At 37.8% G+C, this 22,060-nt stretch overlaps 1 protein-coding gene across 2 annotated transcripts in view; it reads right to left on the reverse strand.

Annotated features, from left to right (window-relative positions):
* Positions 1-22,060, reverse strand: part of CDH2 (cadherin 2) — a 207,462-nt gene that overhangs the window by 101,228 nt on the left and 84,174 nt on the right. Inside the window, exon 1 of one of the 2 annotated variants that reach the window (XM_045849644.1) lies at positions 16,348-16,373. The exons of the other annotated variant lie outside the window; for it this stretch is intronic. Within the exon in view, the coding sequence (XP_045705600.1) occupies positions 16,348-16,358 (11 nt within the window). The 5' untranslated portion in view covers positions 16,359-16,373. Of the gene's footprint in view, positions 1-16,347; positions 16,374-22,060 lie in introns of those variants that run through there. 2 annotated transcript variants of the gene reach the window in all.

Consider the following 22,060-nt stretch of genomic DNA (forward strand, 5'->3'; position numbering starts at 1 on the left):
AATTACAGTGACCACCTCAGTCTGTAGCACTTCACTTACTCCTCAATCCCACTAACACAGGGAGCTCTTGGGAGGCTGAGCCAGAAACTCAGTGAGCAAGGGGGTTTATCTCCTGTTGACACCACTGTTCACAGAGGTGACAAGATCAAGCCAAGATCTCAGTCTGGGCCCTATCTCTGTAAGGCTTCACAAAGGAGTATCTATACAATATACTGTAACACCCACACATCGGGATGCAGATTGATTAAGGTATATCCAAACAACACTTAATTACAGAAAATGGCTTCCTAAGAAAGGCACTTAAGTTACATTTTAAGAAGAATCCATTTTAGAGGAACTCTAATAGAGGAATCTTTCAAAAGAACCTCTATTTTCAACTACAAATGCATCTATCTCCTAATATGGAAGAGCGATTACTGTGCTGCATTCTCAGACACTGGCTCAAATGCTAAGAATGCTGGCTGACTGATAATTCAGTCATTGTCCACCTCCAAGGAAATCCATGATCACTTGCTATGGAATTGGTCCTTTGTTTTCCCAAGGTGCTCACTCACATTATAAGAAATATTTTTTTAAGATTTTATTTATTTATTTATTTTAGAGAGGGAAGGGAGGGAGAAAGAGAGAGAGAGAGAGAGAGAGAGAGAGAGAGAGAGAGAGAGAGAGAGAAATCAATGTGCAGTTGCTGGGGGCCGTGGCCTGCAACCCAGGCATGTGCCCTGACTGGGAATCGAACCTGCGACACTTTGGTTCGCAGCCCACGCTCAATCCACTGAACTACGCCAGCCAGGGCTTTATAAGAAATATTATATCAACCTATTCTATAAGGTCGGTCAACAACATCCCCTTCATATCATCATCATCATCCTGTCCAATTCTTCCATATTAAATTCTACAGAAGACTATAAGAAAGGGAGTCTTAGAAAGAGCTCAGTAGTCTCCCGAGTAATGAGGTAATTAATGACTCAGAAAAGCAGGATACCCTAGCATGTATTTCTTGGAGGTAATGCTTGACTTAAATGCTAGGGGTTTGAGGAACATCACAGAATTAAGTTTTAGTCTCCCATGATTATTCACTGAGATAAGTAGCAAATCTGAGGAAGGAGTCATCCTGTAGCATTCCAACTAAAGTGGGGGGGGGGTGATAGGGCTGGGGCTACACCCCCCTCCCTACTTCCTTATCAAATATTTGAGGGCTTGCCATGTTTCTGGACTCGAATGCCATTTATGCCACAACTCTCTGTTACTAACCATTTGAAAAGTACTTAGTCATTGCCTTTAGAGTAATTATTTTTAAATTCAAAATATTTATCTGAAAAACTGTAACTCAACAGGATTGAACTGGATGGCACATTTCAACTGCACAGAAGAAAAGACTTAGAGCAGACATTTACTAAATATAAAATAATTTTATCTTCAAACCTAATTACCTATAAGCTTCAAAAATGCAGTTATTTCATAAAGAGAACACCAATTGTACATTATTAAGGAAAAACAGGTTTCTAATCAGTATTTTTAGATTTTAAGATTGCCACCTTTCAAGAAAGAGTTCAAACGAAGGCTCTTACGTTTAATGCATCAACGATTTTCTGAATGATTCTTGATAGCAATGCATGGAATTGTATTGACAACCCCTTTCTCCACATAGGCCTCTTTCGCTTTTCAAAGGCAAAACTCCCCTTTTCTTACTGACTATCAGACAGACAAGCATGTAATTAAAACCATTTTACTAATTCTCTTTTCAGTTTAGGTGCCACTGAAAATCTGGTACTACTCTACTGTATGAATAATGATTTCTATTATAGTCAAGCTGAAGCTGAATTATACAAAGGATAAGCTTTACCATCAAATCAGGTGGAAAAAATTTAATATGTAAGTTACAAAAAATGTTGATTGTCAGAATCTGAAATCCACAACATGAGCACCTTTAGCATTCAGAAGGATGCTTGCAGCATTTACGTATATGCTTCTCCAGTAGGAAAGTCCTGGCAAATCCCATAAAATAAAAAAGCCAAAAGTAAATTTCAAGTAACAATTGAAATAAAAGCCTAAAATAGGAATATTATAGAAATTTACTTTTCTTCTTGGATCCTTCTCCTCACAAACCAAAACTATAAAATCTGTAGGGGAAAACAACCTCTACAAATGCACTAACAAATACATTGCATGGATTTATATACTTGCTAGTAATAATAATAAAAAATTTATTTTTAAAAATTCACAGAGGCTGAAAGCAAATAATTGCATGTACACATTGGTAATACAATGTATATTTTTGTGTTTTGGTTTTGCTTTTTACTTGTAGTAATACTAATTTTTAACACTTTATTGAGATATAATTCTATGTACAACTCACCCATTCAAAATATACAATTCAATGGATTTTAGCATATTCACAGAGTTGTACACCCATTACCAAAATCAATTTTAGAACAATTGTTTACCCTCCCAAAGCCTTAGCTATCATACCTCCTTTATCCACCTGATCCCAACTCCCTACCTCCCAGCCATAGGCACACACTAATCTACTTGCTGTCTGTACAGATTTGTCTGTGTTTTACATTTCATGCAAGTGGAGTCACACAGTGCATGGTCCTTTGTGGCTATCTTCTTTTACTTAGCATGTTTTCAAAGTTCATCCATGCTGTAGCATGTATCTGTACTTCATTTCTTTTTATGATAGAATAGTGCTCTATCAGATGAATACACATTTCATGTATGAGTATGCATTCATTAGTTAATGGACATTTGGGCTACTTTCAACTGACTAATTTTAAAATAATAATTCTCACCTAGTTTTAACTTTATTTTTTAAAATTTAGACAACTTTCAGTTACAAAGGACATTCAACATTATTTTATATTAATTTCAGGCACACAGAATAATGGTCACACATCCATATAATTTACATAGTGACTCCCCACCACCCCATAAATCCAGCACTCACCTGGCACCATACACAGCCATTACATTATTGTCTATGTTCCCTACTGCACCTCACATCCCCATGACTACTCTGTAACTACCAACTTGTACTTCGGACTCGCTTCCCCTTCTGACCCAGCCCCCAATGCCCCTTCCATCTGGCAACCGTCAGTTTGTACTCTGTGTCTATGGGTTTGTCTATTTTGTTTGTTCACTTATTTTGTTCTTTAGATGCCACATATAGTGAAATCATATGGTATTTGTCTTTCTCAGACTTATTTCACTTAGCATAATGCTCTCTAGATCCATCCATGTTGTCACAAATGGTGATTTCATTTTTAATGATTTAATTATATATATATCACATATATGCACACACACACACACACACACACACACACACACACACATATATATATATAAAACAACTTTTCTCTCTAATTGCCTACTAATGGGAACTTAGGTTGCTTTCCTAGCTTAGCTATTGCAAATAATGCTGCAATGAACATAGGGTACATATATCTTTTTAAATTAGTGTTTTGGTTTTCTTCAAATAAATATCCAGAAGTGAAACTGCTATTTTTTTTTAATTTCTGAGGAATCCTCTATACTGTTTTCTGTGGTGACTGCACCAATTTACATTCCCATCAACAGTGCAAAAGGGTTTCCCTTTCTCCACATCATTGCCAACTCTTGTTTGTGGATTTGTTGATGATAGGGATTCTGACAGGTGTATGGCGATAATTCATTATGAGTTTTTTCTTTTTATTAAATTTACTGAGATGACATGGTTTTAATTTGTGTTTCTCTGATGATTGGTGACGTTGAGCATCTTTTCATATGCCTGCTGGCCATCTGTATGTCTTCTTAGGAGAAATGTTTACCTAAGTCCTCAGCCCATTTTTTAATTGGTTTGTTTTCGGGAGGTTAAGCTGTATGAGTTATTTATACATTTTGGGATGCATCAATGGCAAATAGCTTCTCCCTATCAGTAGCTTGTCTTTTAATTTTGTTGACTATTTCCTTGGCTGTGCAAAAGCTTTCAGTTTGATGTAGTCCCAATTTATTTATTTTTTCTTGTGTTTCCCTTATCAGAAGAGATATATCAGAAAAAAAACATTACAAAAAGCAGTATCAGAGAGTTTACTATCTCTGTTTTTTCCTAGTTTTATAATTTGGGGCATTATATTTAAGTCTTTAATCCATTTTGAGTTTATTCTTGTGTATGGTGTAAGAAGGTAATCTACCTTCATTTTTTTTTTGCATGTATCTGTCCAATGTTCCCAACACCATTTATAGAATAAGCTGTCTTTACCCTATTTATTTTGTCACAGATTAACTGACCAGACTGGGCTCTGTAATCTGTTCCATTGATTTATACATCTGTTTTTATGCCAATACCATGCCATTTTGATTGGTTTAGCCTTACAGTATAGTTTGACACCAGGTAACATGCTAACTCCAACTTGATGCTTTTTTTCTCTTAAAACTGTAGTGGCTATTCAGGGTTTTTGTTGTTGTTGTTCCAATGTAAAATTTTTGGAATTATTTGTTCTAGTTACGTGAAAAATGCCATTGGTATTTTGATAGGGATTGTATTAAATCTATATATTGCTTTGGGTAGTATGGACAATTTAAAGATGTTAATTCTTCCTATCCATGGGCACAGCATGTGCTTCCATTTATTTGTATCTTCCTCAATTTCTTTCAACAGTGTCTTAAATTTTTCTGAATACAGGTTTTTTACCTCCTTGGTTAAATTTATTCTTAGGCATTTTATTTATTTATTTATTTATTGATGTAACTGTAAATGGAGTTGTTTTCTTAGTTTCCCTTTCTGATAGTTCATTATTGGCATATACAAAATATAACTGATTTCTGAATATTAATTTTTTACCCTGCAACTTGACTGAATTCATTTATCAATTCTCAGAATTTCTGGTGGAATCACTAGGGTTTCTATGCATAGTAACATGTCGTCTGAAAATAAAGGCAGTTTTACTTCTTTCCAATTTGGATAACTTTTATTTATTTTCTTGTATGATTGCTGTGGCTAGGATCTCCATTACTATGATAAATAAAAGTGGTGAAACTAGACATCTTTATCTTGTTCCTGATCTTAAGGAAAACAATTTAGTCTTTCCCAATTGAGTATGACATTACCTGTGTGTTTGTCATATGTGGTCTTTATTATGTTGAGGTATGTTCCTTCTAATCCCACCTTGCTGAGAGTTTTCATCACAAATATATGTTGGATTTTCTCAAATGCTTTTCCTACATCTACTATATGATCATAAGATTGCTGTCCTTCATTTTGTTTACATGGTGTACCATGTTAATTGACTTGCTGACATTGAACCAACCTTGCATCCCTGGAATAAATCCCAGTTGATCATGGTGCATGATCTTCTTAATGTATCATTGGATTCAATCTGCTAATATTTTGTTGAGGATTTCTGCATCTATTTTCATCAAGGATATTGATCTATAATTTTCTTTTTTGTAATATCTTTGGTTTTGGAACAGGGTAATGCTTAATTTTACTTTGACTAAAAGTAGTCATCTTATCAAGCTCTATAAAGCATCTACTCTCTAAAGAAAAATAATTTCCTTTCTGTTCAAAATTATGATTAAAAGTACTAAATCTTCCTGAGAATCAAGTGGTACTATTATTCTTAAGCAAGGCCCATCACCTTATAAGAGCCTCTATTTTCTTACTTATGAAATAATGAATTATCTAGGTATGGTGAAACAAAAATTATTTATGAGTTTCAGGTATTAAGAATCTAGGTATTGATATTCAAAATGCAGTGGGAAGAATTATCAACAAAAAAAGCTGACTAGAACCCAAAGTGTAGTCTGGTGACACTAGTCTAAAGCCATTCCACATATGGGGAAATAGAGTCAAAAATGTCCAGCCCTGACTGGGGTGGTTCACTTGGTTGGGCATCAACCTGAAGACTGAACTGCCAGTCAGGGCACACGGGTGGGTTGTGGACAGGTCTCCAGTTGGAGGAGTAAGGAGGCACTCAATGATTCTCTCACACATCAATGTTTCTCTCCTTCCCATGCCCTATCTCTAAATAAATAAATAAATAAATAAATAAATAAATAAATAAATAAATAAATAAATAAATAAATAACAGCTTAAGAAATGTCCTGATTCATTTGTCCTCTTTCTCTCCAGCCTTAGGCAAGGATTTAATTGGCTGCATCCATCCAAAAATAGAGGGCAAAGGAGCCCAGTGCTGTAGTCCACAAGGGTCAGCCCCAGGGGGCAGAGTAGATCTGCGGGGGCAAAAAGACCCCGGTCCTCAACCACTTCAAACAGCATTTCAAATTTCAAAAGCCAATTGTAAATAGGAAATAAAAATATCAGAGTTATTTGATATAAGTTATGACTATCATTATCATGCAAAATGTTTGTTTATAAATATGAAGAATGTTCCAGAGTGTCCAAATGATAAGTAGTATATATTTCTGGAGATCCAAGTACATGAACTTAACAAATGCACACTCACAAACACTCGTAATATCACTGTCAAGGCCGCTTTGAACACTCTGAGAAGGAACACACAGATAAATGTTTCTAACCAGTACAAAACTTATCGACAAATTAAAAATAAACTGAATTTGCTCAGACAGCAGATAATGCAGACACTCAGTATTAAAAGTGGAAGTGTTAACAGCATAACCAAAATAGCTTCATTAAGCCTTGTGGTAAGGTTATGACACCTAATGTTCATACATGAAGACAATAACATTAGCTTCTATTGATCAGAACTAGCAGCTTAAAAACTAAACTTGGTATTAAGAAGGCTGACAAGAAATGCCCTCCAACTAAAGCAGAGATGCAGAGGGCAGGAACTAACTCATCATAGTGAATGAGATCCCGTGCTATTCCATTAACTAGTGACTAATTTGACAAAACCTGGTAGGCACTATGTTGGTAAAAAGCTATTCACTCTGAAATCTATTTAAGACACTTAGATTAAATAAGAAAAAGACAAGTCTTTTCCCTACTATATAATAAACCATTTTTATTCTTTCTCTCTCTTTGGTATTTTTGGAGAAGAAGGCACAGCATTATCACATATTACACAAGGGGCATATTCCTGGATTCTCCCTTGATTCCATGACTAAGACTGACAAATGACTGAGGACATTTACCATATGCGGCAGAACCACCATGAAAATTCGTTCAGTTCGACCATTCTGAAATCATAGTAATTTTGACACATTTTTTTAATTGGGGAGATGCACATTATTTCAGAATTTATGCAAAAATTTTTATACATACCTTTATATTCTAGTATTTTAAACTTTGGAAATTTGATAACACTGTGATCCAAACCTTTGCTTCTCATGTTAATCTGGAACTTGACATTCTTCTTCAACATTTTTTGAGAGAACAATCTAAAAAGTTCTCTGTGATCATTTTTTAACTGGAAAAAAGTATCCATTTCATTCTGAACCTCTAATATTACTCCCACTCTCTGTTGAATTTCATTCTTTCCATGGGAGCTCCCCTCCTCCTCATTTGGTACTCTTTCTGTAGCAATCCCCCCTTTTATCTTTATTCCAAGGGTCAGGTGTCCAGAACCAAGACAGTGACAACCACTTCACTTTAATGCCACTTTCCAGGGCACCTTATCCTTCCTAGGTGAATTATTTCATGCACTCCTCCCTGAGATCTTGGACTGAAAGACTAACTTTGATATCTCACCCACAAATTATCAGTGTTCGGTCCTTGGGCTCTCACAAGCTTACGGTATTTGATACCAGTACTACAACGATACTACAACATACACAGAAGGGAGGAGCTATCTGCCCACCAGCAGATGAGAAACATAGGCATCACCATGTTCCATGCAGGGGTGGAACCACCACCATAATGAGTCTGAGCTCATTCAGTGCTGACTGTCCAACTTACCTGGACACATCTCAGGAGCTAGTCGCCTAGTTCCCCATCCCAACTTGACCAACACTGGAGGTCCTGTTTCTTGGGAACTCTATAAAAATGGGATACCAGCAACCCTCCAGAAGAAAATACAAAAAATCAGAGGTTTACCTTAAAGAAATCCTGTGTACTGACAGCCACAAGAAGCCTAATAGGCAGGGATAGGTCAGGTAAGTAAGAAGCAAGGCAACGAATTGGACAGCAAACCCAACTGGCACAGAATTAGCGATGGAAGGAAACCCGGGTGTGGTTTAGGGACATATCTTTGAGTCACAAAGAAATTCCACAGGCAAAGAAAATTCCCTCTCTCTCTCTCCATATATATATCACCTTGCCAAAAGTTGCATAAGAAGTACAGTATTTGCAGCTACTGCTTTACTCTCTTATAAGCCCAACTACAACTACCACCTTTATAGTTTATAAAGTGCATTCATAGTTATTTGCATCATTTCACACCCCAGTAGGTAGGTATAGTTATCATATTTAATTGCTAAGGCTGGGAAGGGTGGGGAAACTTGCTAAGGTCCTTCCAGAGTGAAGCAGAGCCAAGATTTGCACGGGGATTTCACTAACTTGAAGCCCGGTGTGCATTCCATCAGACAGCCGGGGACTTCAATCAACCAGTGCCCAGAGGAGCCAGGTACAGAATGCAGACAGCGAAGTGTTGAGCCAGGGCATCTGAGAAGATAACACCATTACAAAGTTGGACCCCTAACTAGATAAAAAAAAAGTCTGCAAAATAAAATCTGCTACACAGCTTTGGATGTTCACAGGAGCCTCTGGAATACCTACTATGAGTTGAGCACTGAGAATGCAGTATGCCTGGTCTCAGGTCTCATGAAGCTCACAGCCTAACTGGACCCAACAAAGTATAAACAAGTAATTAAACATCATAAGATAAATGTTTTAGGAGAGAGCGCACAGGTAGAGAGGTGAGATATCAGGAAATTATAAAAAGTATACCACACCACTAATGATGAGCAATCCATTAGTGGTAGGATCTGAATTAAATTACAACTGGATTTTATGTATTTATTATTCATGAGATGTTCTGTTTTTCAATTATTTTTTTCTCCTCCACATTAGCCCACCCATTTTAAGGCCTCGAGCATTAATTTGATTTCCCGCCAATAATTTGAAGATAATGATTTGTGTCTGGGTTCTGTCTGCATGGATGTTCCTCTGATAATTTGGAGAGAAAATGATGTGTGTCTCCCCTCTTTTCAGACAGAGGCCTTAGGGATTTTACTCATTGTAGGGGCAGAGCCTTAGCTTTCTGCCAGATTTAGGAAACAGGAAGACAGAAATCCAGAACTGAACAAATCTGTCAAACTCATTTTCTTTCATGGTTTCCTGCCAATTTTTGCTACTTCCCTCCTTCCTCTCTCTCTTTTTTTCCTCCTTGCTTTAAGAAAAAGAATGTAGGAAAATATGTATCTGCCATTCCTAAAGGAACACACTAAAAGTGCTAGTGAGCAAAAATGCAGGTGTGCAGAAGCTGAAAGTTCCTCCTCTGCTCCTCGGAGACTGAAGTAGGAAGTCTAGGAAGGGCGAGAGTGAGTGAGGACAAGGAGTAGAGCACTCAGAGGGGAGGGACAGCTGTCCGTGACAGTCACTCCATCATCTTGCTTCACAACAGAAAGCTTTCCAAGAACAGCAGGGCTTTGACCTGCCTCCCCTCCTCCACCTCTCATCTTCCCATTAGCCCAAAGCAGGGGAAGAATTAAACCTTTTTTATTGCTAAATAATTAACAAACCACTGGCATTCTGACAAGCTGGCATGCATTTCCTTAATCAGCAACCAACCCAAGTCATTTTGTGTATAAGCTACTTAAGGTAAATCCTGTCACTTAAACATTCCAGATGAGCCTGTGTCCACTGTCCATTTCCTTGAGGTAGCTTGAATAATCTTTCTCCTTGCTCTCTTCCTCCTTCCAGGCTACAATTTGGCTCCTTCTCACAAACAGGGATTACACGATTAACCTGAAGAACGGTAATAATAATGCCTACAGGAGTTCCACCACCATTAAGAAAATGACTAGTTTATGAGACTCTTTCGTTGTATAATTCTTTTTCTAAGATCCTAGAAATTCAATAGACACTAGGGACAGAGATATTGCTGTTGATAAGGCCACTAATGACTGCTTAACTGCTACAGTCAATGACTCTGTAGAGTGTTTGTCTTGAAAGAAAGCAACATTTGATACTTTCTGAATCCCTTACTCCCTCTGCCTTGAACCCACAGGCACCCCATAACCTAGCTCTCTCGGTCAACACTCCCACCTGTTCCTCTCTCACTCCTGTACCTTTTCCTGATCAGTCTCTTTCTTTCATCTCTCTCTTAAGTTTGCAGGTGCCCCTGGCTGATTCTCCCTGAGATGATATGAAAAGCCCTCTGGCTTGTTCAAGTGAATGGCCCACCTGAGCCAACACTAGCTTTATGTGACCACCATACTCAATGCCTTCCAACGTCTGTGACATCTGCATTCTGGTGGCCCTCTTTCTTTTTCGGTGTCCCATCCCCACCTGACAGAGGCCTGCTTAACCTTGCATACTCTATCTGGCAAGGTCCTCTCTGTCCTCACCACAATTTGGGATCATATACTTGATAGCTAACTGTCTGGCTCACCAGTTCCACCAAGTCAGGGACTCTGCCACTTTTGTTAACACCATGTCCTTCCAGGACCTAGCAAGTAACCAGTGAAGAGTTCTGAGTAATAAAACCTACAAGAAGATTGCATCCAAGTGACAGAGATGAAAAACAAAACAAAGCAACAACCTTCCATGAAACTTTAACATGTAACACAGGGAGACTTTTTCAACTTTAGTATGTGTTTACCATTATCATGTATTATCCTTCAAACAAAAGTAATAAATAAAAAGGCTTTAAACAATTGTTCACACCCAAAGCAATAATTTCTGCTCTGTACGGAGTAATAGTTGAACATATCAGTAGCATCAATTCAAAATAAAAACCCACCAGTGTTCAAAAGCATATGAACCCCCAGTTGGATTTGTGGGTTTCACACATGCTCACGTGTGTTATGTGTCTACCTATGTAAACATACATACACACTCACACATATACGCTCACCTGGAGTTCACGTAACTGTCTGAGCTCTCATGTACTGTCCATAATCTCATACATTATATGACAGTGACCCAGAGATTTTTTCAAAAAGTCGTTTTACAGATGCACCTAAGCCAGAGGGCACTGCAAGAATATCAATGAGAGTCATTATGCCCGTAATTTGGATTACATTTCCTTTGGTACTCTAGTGTAAACAAATCTTCTCCTAAATAGCCCTACTAGTAAATGAAGTATTTACATAGATAAATTTACCTCAAAATTTGCTGACCAAAAATGTTTTTAATGGAGAGAACCTACTTTCACAAGGCGTTTATTTCCTGCCCTTTTGTCCTGGATCACAGACAACAGAGGCCCTTCCAGAGCTTAACAGGCCTGTCTTCTAGTAAGGTTTTTTAAGTTTTTATTTTTGAAAAATAATATAAATAGAAGATCTCTTAGTTGTTGTTTTTCTCTGAAAAATATAAATCAAGCCCCTGAAGCTCCAGGACAGACACTATTTTAAATTCTGCTTTTAAAATTGTCCTTTACAATAAGTCTTTAAATATTTATGTTTTTTAAGGTGGGGAGTAACTTTCTGAAAGGGTAGCCTTAAGCCTCCTTAGCTTATTAAGGGCAGATGATAGTGTTACTTGGCTGAGATTTTTGTAAAGATTATTATAGATGGGAAGTATCTGGCCTGGTACTTGATGCACTAGAAGGCACACTATACATATTTATGGAATCATTTTTATAGAAATAAAGCTACTGGTAGACGTATTATTGGCTGTGGTACTATTTTTGAACTTGGGTTTAAAATTAGTTTGATTGTCTACTAGTCATGTGATCTGGGGAGTCATTTACTCGATATGCCCAAGGTTCAGTGTCCTCATCTATCAAGGAGAAATAACAAGACTACCTAGGTCCTAGGGTCGCTCTAGGTTAAATTAGATAGCTTATCTAAAGAGCCTAGCACAGCATCTAACTATTAATTTTCTTATTTTCCACTGCATTAATTTAATTAGCATGTTGGGTGAGGGGAAGGCAGAAAGATATGGCTAAGAAACTCTGGGCAACTACAAATTCTCTACAAGACTTTTAAAAATTAAATTTTCTCTTTCTTCACATGATAATCTCTGAAGTTAGGAGCACTTGATGCCCATGTGTTGTCCACATGTACAAAGAGGTACAAAGAAGTACGAAAAGGTGGACTTAGATGAACACGACACTGTCTTGTCAAAAAAGGTCTAATAAGGCCATGCCATGCCATGTGAAGTTCTGAAATTGTTTAAATAAAGAAGCAGTGAGGAAAGCTGGCTGTCATATGACACAGGAAAACATAAGCATAACACAGACACACTTTGTACAAAGTTAGTTTCAACAAAACATCATCATCTGTGACATTGAATTAGCACTCTTAATTCCAATTTTAATGTGTTTAGTTAAATTTTGCAGTGCATGTCTAAAGTTTCTTTGATTTTATAATTATATGAGGCATGTATTATAAGAAAGGTTTCATATTTTGTACATTTATAACTAACAGGGTACAATTTTAATCCTCACTGAAAAAAAAGCCTTTTAATTTCTCAAACTTGAGAAACACTGCTGTTATGGAATGCATTGATTAGGTCGTCAGATCTCTCCCAAAATTAGACCCAAACATCTCTGCCAATCTGATAAATGAAACAGCAAAGAATTGTGAAAATTAAATGAGATAATGCATGAGAAGAACTCTACATAGCATCCTTCTCTTGCCCTCAGTGAAGGTTGGCTATTACCATCACCATCATCACCGTCATCGGAAGTCGTCATCATCTACAGAAGTATCCATTCATCTCCCACTTTGGGAATGAAACCTGGGTGCTATTTGCATCAAATAGCCCTACTGGCAAAAAATGTTAAGTTTATCTCTCCTATTTTAGATAATTATTGTTTTCTGGTACATTGGCCCACACTGCTGTTGTAAATATGTTAAAGCTGGAAAGAGAAGAGAAGAGAAGAGAAGAGAGAAAGAAAGAAAGAAAGAAACTGCATACCATCCTGCTTGTTTATAACAGCAGAAGTCATATTCTTTGGAATAAATAGTACATGAATTATATCAGAGGCTTACAGAATCTTCAAATTGAATAAAATGAAAACTTATAAAGGAAGATGTCTTCAAATCAGAAATTGAAATAAGATTTAAAGAAGTCCTTTAATACAGGAACTTACCAGCATAAGAACATCCAAAAATTCCTGTTTATTTTAGACTAAAGCATTCCTCAGTGCTATCTGAAAATTTGGAAAGGGCATTATTTTTTAACTTCCTCTAAAAATCAACAGAAAAAAATAAAAGAAATTGCAAACATTTACCCTGTGCCAAAAGAAAAGGAACAGTGGTTATCACTAACATTTATTCTCCCCTGTAAAGTGGAAACTTTGCAAAATTCTAGACACTAAATCAAATCAGTGGTCATTGCAAGGGAGGAAGTACTTGGTTATGGAATACAAAACTGAAGAACTTGGGTTCAGAGAACACCAAAGTGGGATGTAAGCTTTATACAAGGGGTCACAGTGCCACGTCATGAAAACTGCCCCTTGCATATGGGCCATGTTACATTTTTTTTTGCATTTCCATTTGACATGGAAACAGAGTTTTCATGAAATCTCAGGATCTACTTTTCAAGATCCATTCAGTGCTCCAGAACTTTCCATACTAATCAAAAAGGATTCTCCAGAGCTAAAAAGACTTTCTAGATCAGCCTGTTAAGATCCTGGTCTTGGACAACATTACACTTACTTGATTCATCCAAGGAGAGTAGTGATGTTCACATATAAACGAAGATGGAGATTCATGAATAAATTTGATTCATTAATGTCTTGATAAAAGAGGAAGAGCAGGACTTCAACAATGGGGAAGGTAGAGTTTTGGGGAAGTTGCTAACTAAAGACAGATTCAGGTAGTAGAGGCCACTGTCGGCGACTAACTGGGATACTGGGGTATGGGAGTGGAATAATGCTATCTCAGACTTCAGGCCGAAGTACTTCCTGATTGTACCTGCCTGCCTCATCTCCTGACCCTCCTCTCTCTCATATCTAATTCCCCTGCTATACTAAATCCTCCTTACTAATAATGTGTTTTTTCAAGCACCCAGGCACCTTTTTGCCTCAAATAACCTTTCTGTAGCTGAAAAGCTCCTATTTACCTTTCAAGACCCTAGGAAAACATTTCCACACATCGAAAGCTTTCTATGCCCTTCCCTCCAGAAGTTTAATCCCTGTCTTTTAGGTATCCAAAGCACACTGCTCACTCTTCCCTCATGAGCATGCTTATTTCACACTGGGTTGAGCAATCAAATCTGTGATAACTTTGAATGGGACTTTTCCTCTGGACGTTAATAACGTCATTCTTCTGCAAGTTAATCAGAGAGGAGAACCCACTTGGAACTGTAATTATTTGCTTACCTGATTTTACTAATGGACTTTCAGTTCCTTAAACAGACAGGCATGTTTTAAATTTATTTTTGCATCTGACGATTTAGTTAAGTGCTCAACAAATACTTTTAAATAAGTAATTAAAATAGTCTAACATTTAGCTACCTAAATTGTCTACAATGTCTTCCTATGCTTGGCCTAATTTCTCTAAATAAAGCTGTATTATTTTTTAGGCTTGCTCTAGATTATGAAAACCCTCACTCTCTAATCATTCACTCTCTTTCTTTAATTTATTCTTTAGTTCTTAAAATACGGCAATCAATCTGGAAAATAATATTTTGCAATAAAAGCATGCAGAAGGTTTATATTATTTCCAATCCTGAGTCCTGACTGTATAGAATCAAGATTCATAATCAGCTGTATTTCAGTTTCTCCAATAATCTATGATTCCACAGCTGTGTGTTCTTTCTGTTCTTTAAGAATCGCGGCTTTAAATTCCATAATCGCAATGAATTTTTTTTTAATTTTCCTTTGTAGGATCAGTTTACTCATGAAAGAATGACAGAAAATAAAGAATGGTGCTCTGGTCAGTAACTTAAGGTGGCCAAGATTCCCAGCTCCAGTCCTGCTATCAAGTCCCAGGCAAGATGACATACCCTTGAGAAGGACCGAGCTCCGACAACCAGAACACTGTCCTGAGGCCAGAGCCTGCATTGGTAAGGCAATGGCCTATGACAGAAATCTTAATTCTAAAGATAGAGCGGGTAGACTTTTTAAAAAGTACAATTTTTTCTGGAGAAAATGTGTCATGTGATCGTAGGGATTTAACTGATGTTTAAAAACTGGCCCATTAATTTGTAAGTAATAAAAATAATATTTTAGCAAAGGGAAACACGAGGTCAGAACAAAACATCTTCCGACATCTAACATATAACTGAAATTCTCTAGAATGACGTTACCCAGAGACTGATCCAGGGACCCTCAGGAACTTACACTGACTAATGACAGATTCCTTAGGAAGAGGACGCAAGGCTGATATTCAAAAGACAGAAGAAAATATTCTGGTAATTAATTTACCAGAAGGTGAAGGAAAGACAAGAGCCTGAGGGCAAGGCATAAACCAAAAAGACACTTGCTCTAAAGCCAAAGAGAAATTAGCAATGAACGTTGAAGGTCACTAGCTGAAATTTAACACAAGTCCAGAGGCCTCTCAGGAATATTCCGAAAACACAAATTAACACCAGAATAAAGAAATCTCAGTTTTCTTTTCTTTCTTAATAGGGCCACATCAGCCCTGGCTGGCGTGGCTCAGTGGATTGAGTGCCTGCCTGTGAAGTAAAGGGTTGCTGGTTCAATTCCCAGTCAGAGCACATGCCTGGGGTATGGGCGAAGTCCCTGGTGGCAGGCACATGAAAGACAACCACACATTGATATTTCTCTCCCTCTCTTTCTTCTTCTCTTCCCCTCTTTCTAAAAACAAATAAACTCTTTTTTTTAAGATTTTATTTATTTGTTTTTAGAGAGGGAAGGGAGGGAGAAAGAGAGAGAGAAACATTAATGTGCAGTTGCTGGGGGCAGTGGCCTACAACCCATGCAGGTACCCTGACTGGGAATTGAACCTGTGACACTTTGGTTCGCAGCCCGCAAAATAAATAAACTCTTTAAAAAATTTTAAAAATAAGGCCACTTCAGATAGCCCCTATTCCTACTCAAAAAGAAATTAAAGTTCCCCAGAAGTTATGTTAAACACAGGTTACAATTCTGTTTGGTTTCTGCTATAAAAAATACTTCACTTTCTCAACTTTTAAGTTGTTAGAAGATAACCTAAAATGTAATTATTATGTCTTCCAAAATTAATGCCACACAGACATCATAGAAAAAGAAAGTACTTTTAAAAAATATGAAACCTTTGATTATAAAAAATGCTGAAACAAATTATACTAAATTGTGATAGAGCTTATTTTGTTCAAGTAATACTTACAGCTTGTTCATGAATCACGCTTGCTAAAATTTTACCCAATGACTAACCTAATTAAATATCCGGTAAATAGGGAAACATGCAGCTCTCCTTCACTCAATCAGCTATCACTGAGCACCTAGGATACTGCACATTTTGTAAGAATACAAGGACAAGTATTGCACAATACTCTAAGAGGTCATGCGTCACACCTAAATCAGATTTCCAGTAGCACAATGATTTCCTGTAAGCTTAGCATCTATCAAAGGCCTGGAAAGTACAGCTGGACCTAGGCTGGCTGCCTTGTTTTCAACCATCCCTTCCACTTTGATTTCAAGGTCGGCTGCCCAGTGAGCAGCTTTGTGATCCAGAGTAAATGATTAAGCTCTGCTTTGGCCTTGTCATTGGGAAAAAGCTGCTTGCTGTGAGGCTTAACCACCGGTGAGGAACCAGTGTGGTTTCCAGTGCTCCGCAGGACTCACTTCACCATCCTCATCATTCCAGAGCGGCCCTAAGACGCTGTTTGTCTGTCGAGGTCATCATAATCTCTCCTCTTTTGGATTCCTTTACCTCTAACAATTTAGCATTTAATTTTTTAATGGCTTCGTTATGTTAGTGATTCTCCCAGCTACTTATTATTCTTATAGGACAGGTCCCATCTCATACTCTGAAGCACCTTGTAACGTACTAGTCAAAATAAATATTCACAGATTAATTTATTGTTGAAGCCCTGAGTAGAACCCTTTAAAAGGTTTTTTTAATCATATAACATATCTAGACATTAAATTTAACTTTCAGAAAATATTTTAAAATTATAAGGAATCCCTGACAGATGAACTACATTAAGTGTTTACAAAGTAGTTGTAACATTTTATTTGATGTCTTATAAGTTGCAATATTATAAATCTTTAAGTTTATAGATCATCCTACAAAAGTAAATTTTCTCCATGAGTAAAATATACCATTAATTGTATTATTTCACCTATCATGTGTAATGATGCTTCATGGGGAAAATACCATCTGGCTTCAGGATTGTTCAAAAGTCTTCCCTGGATAATGATTACACTGCATTTATAAAATTAATTATTTCCTGTGCTACAGGCATCAGCATGTCAGCATGCTTAAGTGGTCGGCTTAGTGGCTGTTGAAACTCACATGTAATTTAGCATTAGGTAATGAAATACACCTGAATTATGTTTGCCAAAGGTGAAATATTTTACAACAAGGTATTTCATTTGTTCAAAATACATAATATAAACAGGTGAACAAAGACAAGAGTTTACCATTTTCTTCCATGTCATCTCTTGAATAACACCCTTTCCATATCAACTCCTGAAACAGCATAATCAAGTCCAAAATTATGCTGTGACCTACTGACTAACAAGCTTATTGAAACCAAAATGATGATCCAAACACTTTACACTTATTATTATGAGGATCACAGCCACCTCAGGGTTTTAAATCGTTTTTAAAATGGCAACCAATACCCGTAGTCATCTTTGCATTATCCTCTAGAGACTTCACGATGCCAGTTGACGCAGACCAGCCACAGTGGATTAAATTCCTATTAAGTCTTTGTGTCACACTGAAGATTTTAATAGGCACGCCCATCTAGAAATTAATTTACATTTTCTTCTTACTAGTGACTCAAAGACTTACAAAGTAATTCTTAACCTGTCATTAATCATATTTTATATTAGATGATAAAATGATGCCTTACACATATTGTTTTATGACCATACAGCTGTTCCTTAAATGGTTGTTTTCTTCTTTGTACTTAAACTTTAGTTTCTTGAATCTAATGAAAACATACTTTAAAATTTTTTGAAAAAAATCATTTAAGACACAAATGAAACAAACAGGCAAAATAGAATGAATACCCAAAGACAAAAGCATCAGGTCATACCTGAAGGAGGATATTTTCAGCACTGGTGGAGAGAGGGCTGGGCTGCACCAACTCCAAAGTTCTTCCCCACCTTGGTCAATGACCAGGGGGGTAGAGTTTGTTGTTCTTTTTCTTTACAGTGAACCAAACTGAAGGGGTCTAAAAATACTTTGTGAGCAGCCTGAAAGCAAGTAACAATTTATGCCAACCATGCAGAAAAGAATGCTGATATTAAACTTCCTGCCCGTGGACCTCCTGGGGCAGCAAGGCTGGTAAAGCATGTTTGTTGCTGTTGATCTGTTTGCAGAGTCATTCCCTCAATTAGCTCCTGGAGACACAGAGAGTATAACTAAGTAACTAAGGATAATATCCCCCAAGAAACTCATTTTCAGCATCAGACCAAGATTACTGCAGTGCCATGCCTAGATTTCATTATTTTATTGTCCCTGTCCACCTCTGCTGGGGTGCTAATGAATAGACAAACAGCCAAAAGTCACAGGGTACATACAAGACCAAGAATTTGAAAAGGATGGGCTTTGTTACAACAGAAACCTGGATAATCTACAGTTTAGGCACAAATACTGTTATACCAGAAAAAAAGCTGGGCCACATTGACCTGAGTAGAAAACATAAGGGGAAAAAAACTGTTTTAAAAATCTTTCAGACATAATTTAAAAGATCATGAATTATGAAGACCTAAAAAAAAAGACCTTGAAGATCATTTTATTGCTGAGGAAGCTAAGGCCTCAGAGGAAGTGACTTGCACAAGGTGACTAGGCTGGTTAGTTGCTGAATAAGCACTAAAACCCAGATTTTCCTTCTTTTCAGGCTAAGGTTCACTCACCAACTCCCCCTGCCCCAGCCCACACACCCTCCTTCATTTCAACATGCTATCTCATTCTTAAAAGGTAGATTGTGTTTTAAAAGTTGATTGAAAATATACATACACGCACTATAGTCAAATGAATTAACCATGTTCTTTTTTTTCTTTGAGGCAAATGGAAATAGACACAGATATCACAAAGTCGGGGTTGGCAATCACTGTTATTGAAGTCAGAATCTGGAGAACACACTAGGTTGGCTCTTTGATCAACTCATCACATTCACATTTTTACATAGGGGTGGGACGGCACACACTGTAGTTTGTTTAGTTCTCCATTTGCCTTGCAGAGTTCAGCAGAGAGCAATTTTGCAAAGCTTAGAGCGCTGTCTCCAGCTTGGTTCACATGTAATCTGAAGCTTGTCCTAGACAGCCAGTAAGCAAATCAACCATGAAGATTTTTGTCTGACAAATTCAAATTACCAAATGTCAACAGTACATGACTCAGTGCCAGCAACCAACATAAATAAATCACATTTATTTATTTCTGTGTACACCTATTAGCCTCTGAGCTCTTACAAGCATCACTCAAAGGCAGTGCCTACTGTCTTTATGTCTACCTGAAAACTAACAAGCAATACTGAAGACAAAAGTCGATCCCTTACACCAAATTCTAAGGATACCCTTCGGCAGGTTCTGGAAAAAAAAGTTACTGAGCTCAAACAGGAGAGGGAAGGGGTTTTCTTGTTTCACTTGTTATCATTTCTTTGTTATTTTGTTTTTTTGCTGGAATACTCAAGAGTACCAAATGATAGTTAGGATCACCAACATTTTAGGAGTTGCTTTTTGTGGCCTCATCTGTTGCCAAACATCTGAGACATGGACAGAGAATCTCCCTGTTTATCCAGCTTCTCTAAGCCACATGGGAAAGAAAGCCTTGTTCAACACTTTCACAGAGCAGGAAGGGTACTGAGAAGCAACAGGGCGGTGTCACACACACCACACACACACACACACACACCCATCACAGTCAACATGCCTAAGCCCCAAGCCACCCTTACTTGCTTTCTGGCCAGTTAAACAATTGTTTGTTCCATTTCATCCTGATCCTTCAACCTCATTCATGCAGCAAAAACTCAAAACTGGAATCAATAGCAAAGCACCATCTCACATTCAGATGCAGAAAGCTAGGAGTTTCTAGACAAGAATCTCGCAGCTACGCATCTCCTCTAATACATTCCTTGAGTCCTAATTTGTGTAACAGTTGCCATGACTTGTTGTTGTTGTCCTTGTTACACCCCTTTCTTCCATCTCCTCAGAGACCATACTGAACCTTCACTGGGCTCTGGCCCAGCCTACAGGTGACTTTGTCTCCCTGGACCATATCTCTCTTGGACAGATGGGAGGCCATCAGCCATGATCAAAATTCAATTCCCCAACAGTCTCTGTGCAAAACCAATACCTCCACACGCAGTCCCAACTCCAGGACTGCAGCCTTCCAGTTGCAATTGTGTCTTTGACCTGACTTCACCCACAGGTATAGGTGGGACACCCCCAACCCTACTTTCTTTTTTCCAGCTTCTTTTTTTTATTGTTGTTCAAGTACAGTTTTCTGCCTTTCCCCCCAACCCCAGCCCAACACGCCAGCCCTCCCTACCTCCCTCCTTTTTCCCAACTTCTTTCTTTACACAGGCCATAAACTTGTTCAAAATGGTCATCCCCCTCACCCAGACCTTATCTTAATATACTTCTCAGTTCTGCTTGGCAGTCTCCCACCTCTCCGTCCACACACCACTCACATGTATTGAGACACGCTCACCCAACAACTCAAACATGTTCAGAAAAGACAGTTCCCTACCCCACTTCGTTGAACAGACTTAATTTTCCATCTCACGCTCCTAAATTTCCACCGGCCAATTAAATCACAATTCTAGGGCATCATCCACCCATCACAGCTCTTCTCACTCTCATGGTAAGATTTCACCCACTATCATGTGGTTTTAAAAAACAACCTGCTGGTGGCTTCTAGATCTGGACCTACTAGCTCAGACATAACCTCCTCCTCAAAAACCTAGGTTCAGTGATCTGTTTGGCACTGACAGGTGTCATGTGTGTGGGCATCTCAAAGTCAAAATTCTCAGGGGATTTTCTTCTGGGTCCTATACTCTTTCCCCTTTCCCAGCACTGGGGTCACAATAATCCTTGAATTCTTAGCACATAACACTGTGTTTGGGACATAATACATACTTAATGTGCTGAATGAATGAACTGATTAATTACTTCAGTATTATATGATAGTAAATGCCATAGGACACAGATTACGAACTCCTGGTGCACTCATCTTCTCAAAGGGAAACAGAAATGTTATCTACCTAGAAGTATGCTCACCACTCCATTATAAACTTGTTTTAGAAACTAATGACTTTTAGTGACCAGACTATAGGACCTCTGAGACCATGTTAATTTCTGCCTAACACAAGGGAGAAGTTCAGCTTTCACAATAAGGCTAAATTTACTCTGGAACAACCTGGTTTGCAATTGAGAAGTTGATGCAATTCATAAAACGTGTTTATACATTTCTAAAGAAGGAATTAATGAGGTTACTATTTTCTTAGCCTAATGAAGTCCCTTCCCAATTCCAGAATTACCGCATAGTCCCTTCCAACATCAGAATTCCGCAGTTCCTCAGTTCTTGTTATGCTTAAACAATCCCTCCACTTCTGTTTAATTCCTTAAGTCTACTGGTCAAACTTTGCTAACTTCCTTTATTTATTAGCCCTTAGTTTTTAAGTGAAAGGTCCATTTACTTATCATTCAACCACTTTTGAGGCCTTTCATCTCCCACTGAGAACAGGCTGTGTACACAACAAAAATCTTCAGCGTGTAATCAGGAAAGAAGCACAAATTCCCTGGGTCAGCCTCACATCCTGTCAAAATGAGGACCCTCTGAGCTCTGTGGAGACACTGACCACAGTTCTCAATAGTATGTGAATCCAGACAATTACAAATGTATGTTTTTGCTTTTTGCTCAT

Source organism: Phyllostomus hastatus, unplaced genomic scaffold (assembly GCF_019186645.2).
Source record: "Phyllostomus hastatus isolate PE091 unplaced genomic scaffold, TTU_PhHast_1.1 phas_contig_80, whole genome shotgun sequence".
Lineage (NCBI taxonomy): Eukaryota > Metazoa > Chordata > Mammalia > Chiroptera > Phyllostomidae > Phyllostomus > Phyllostomus hastatus.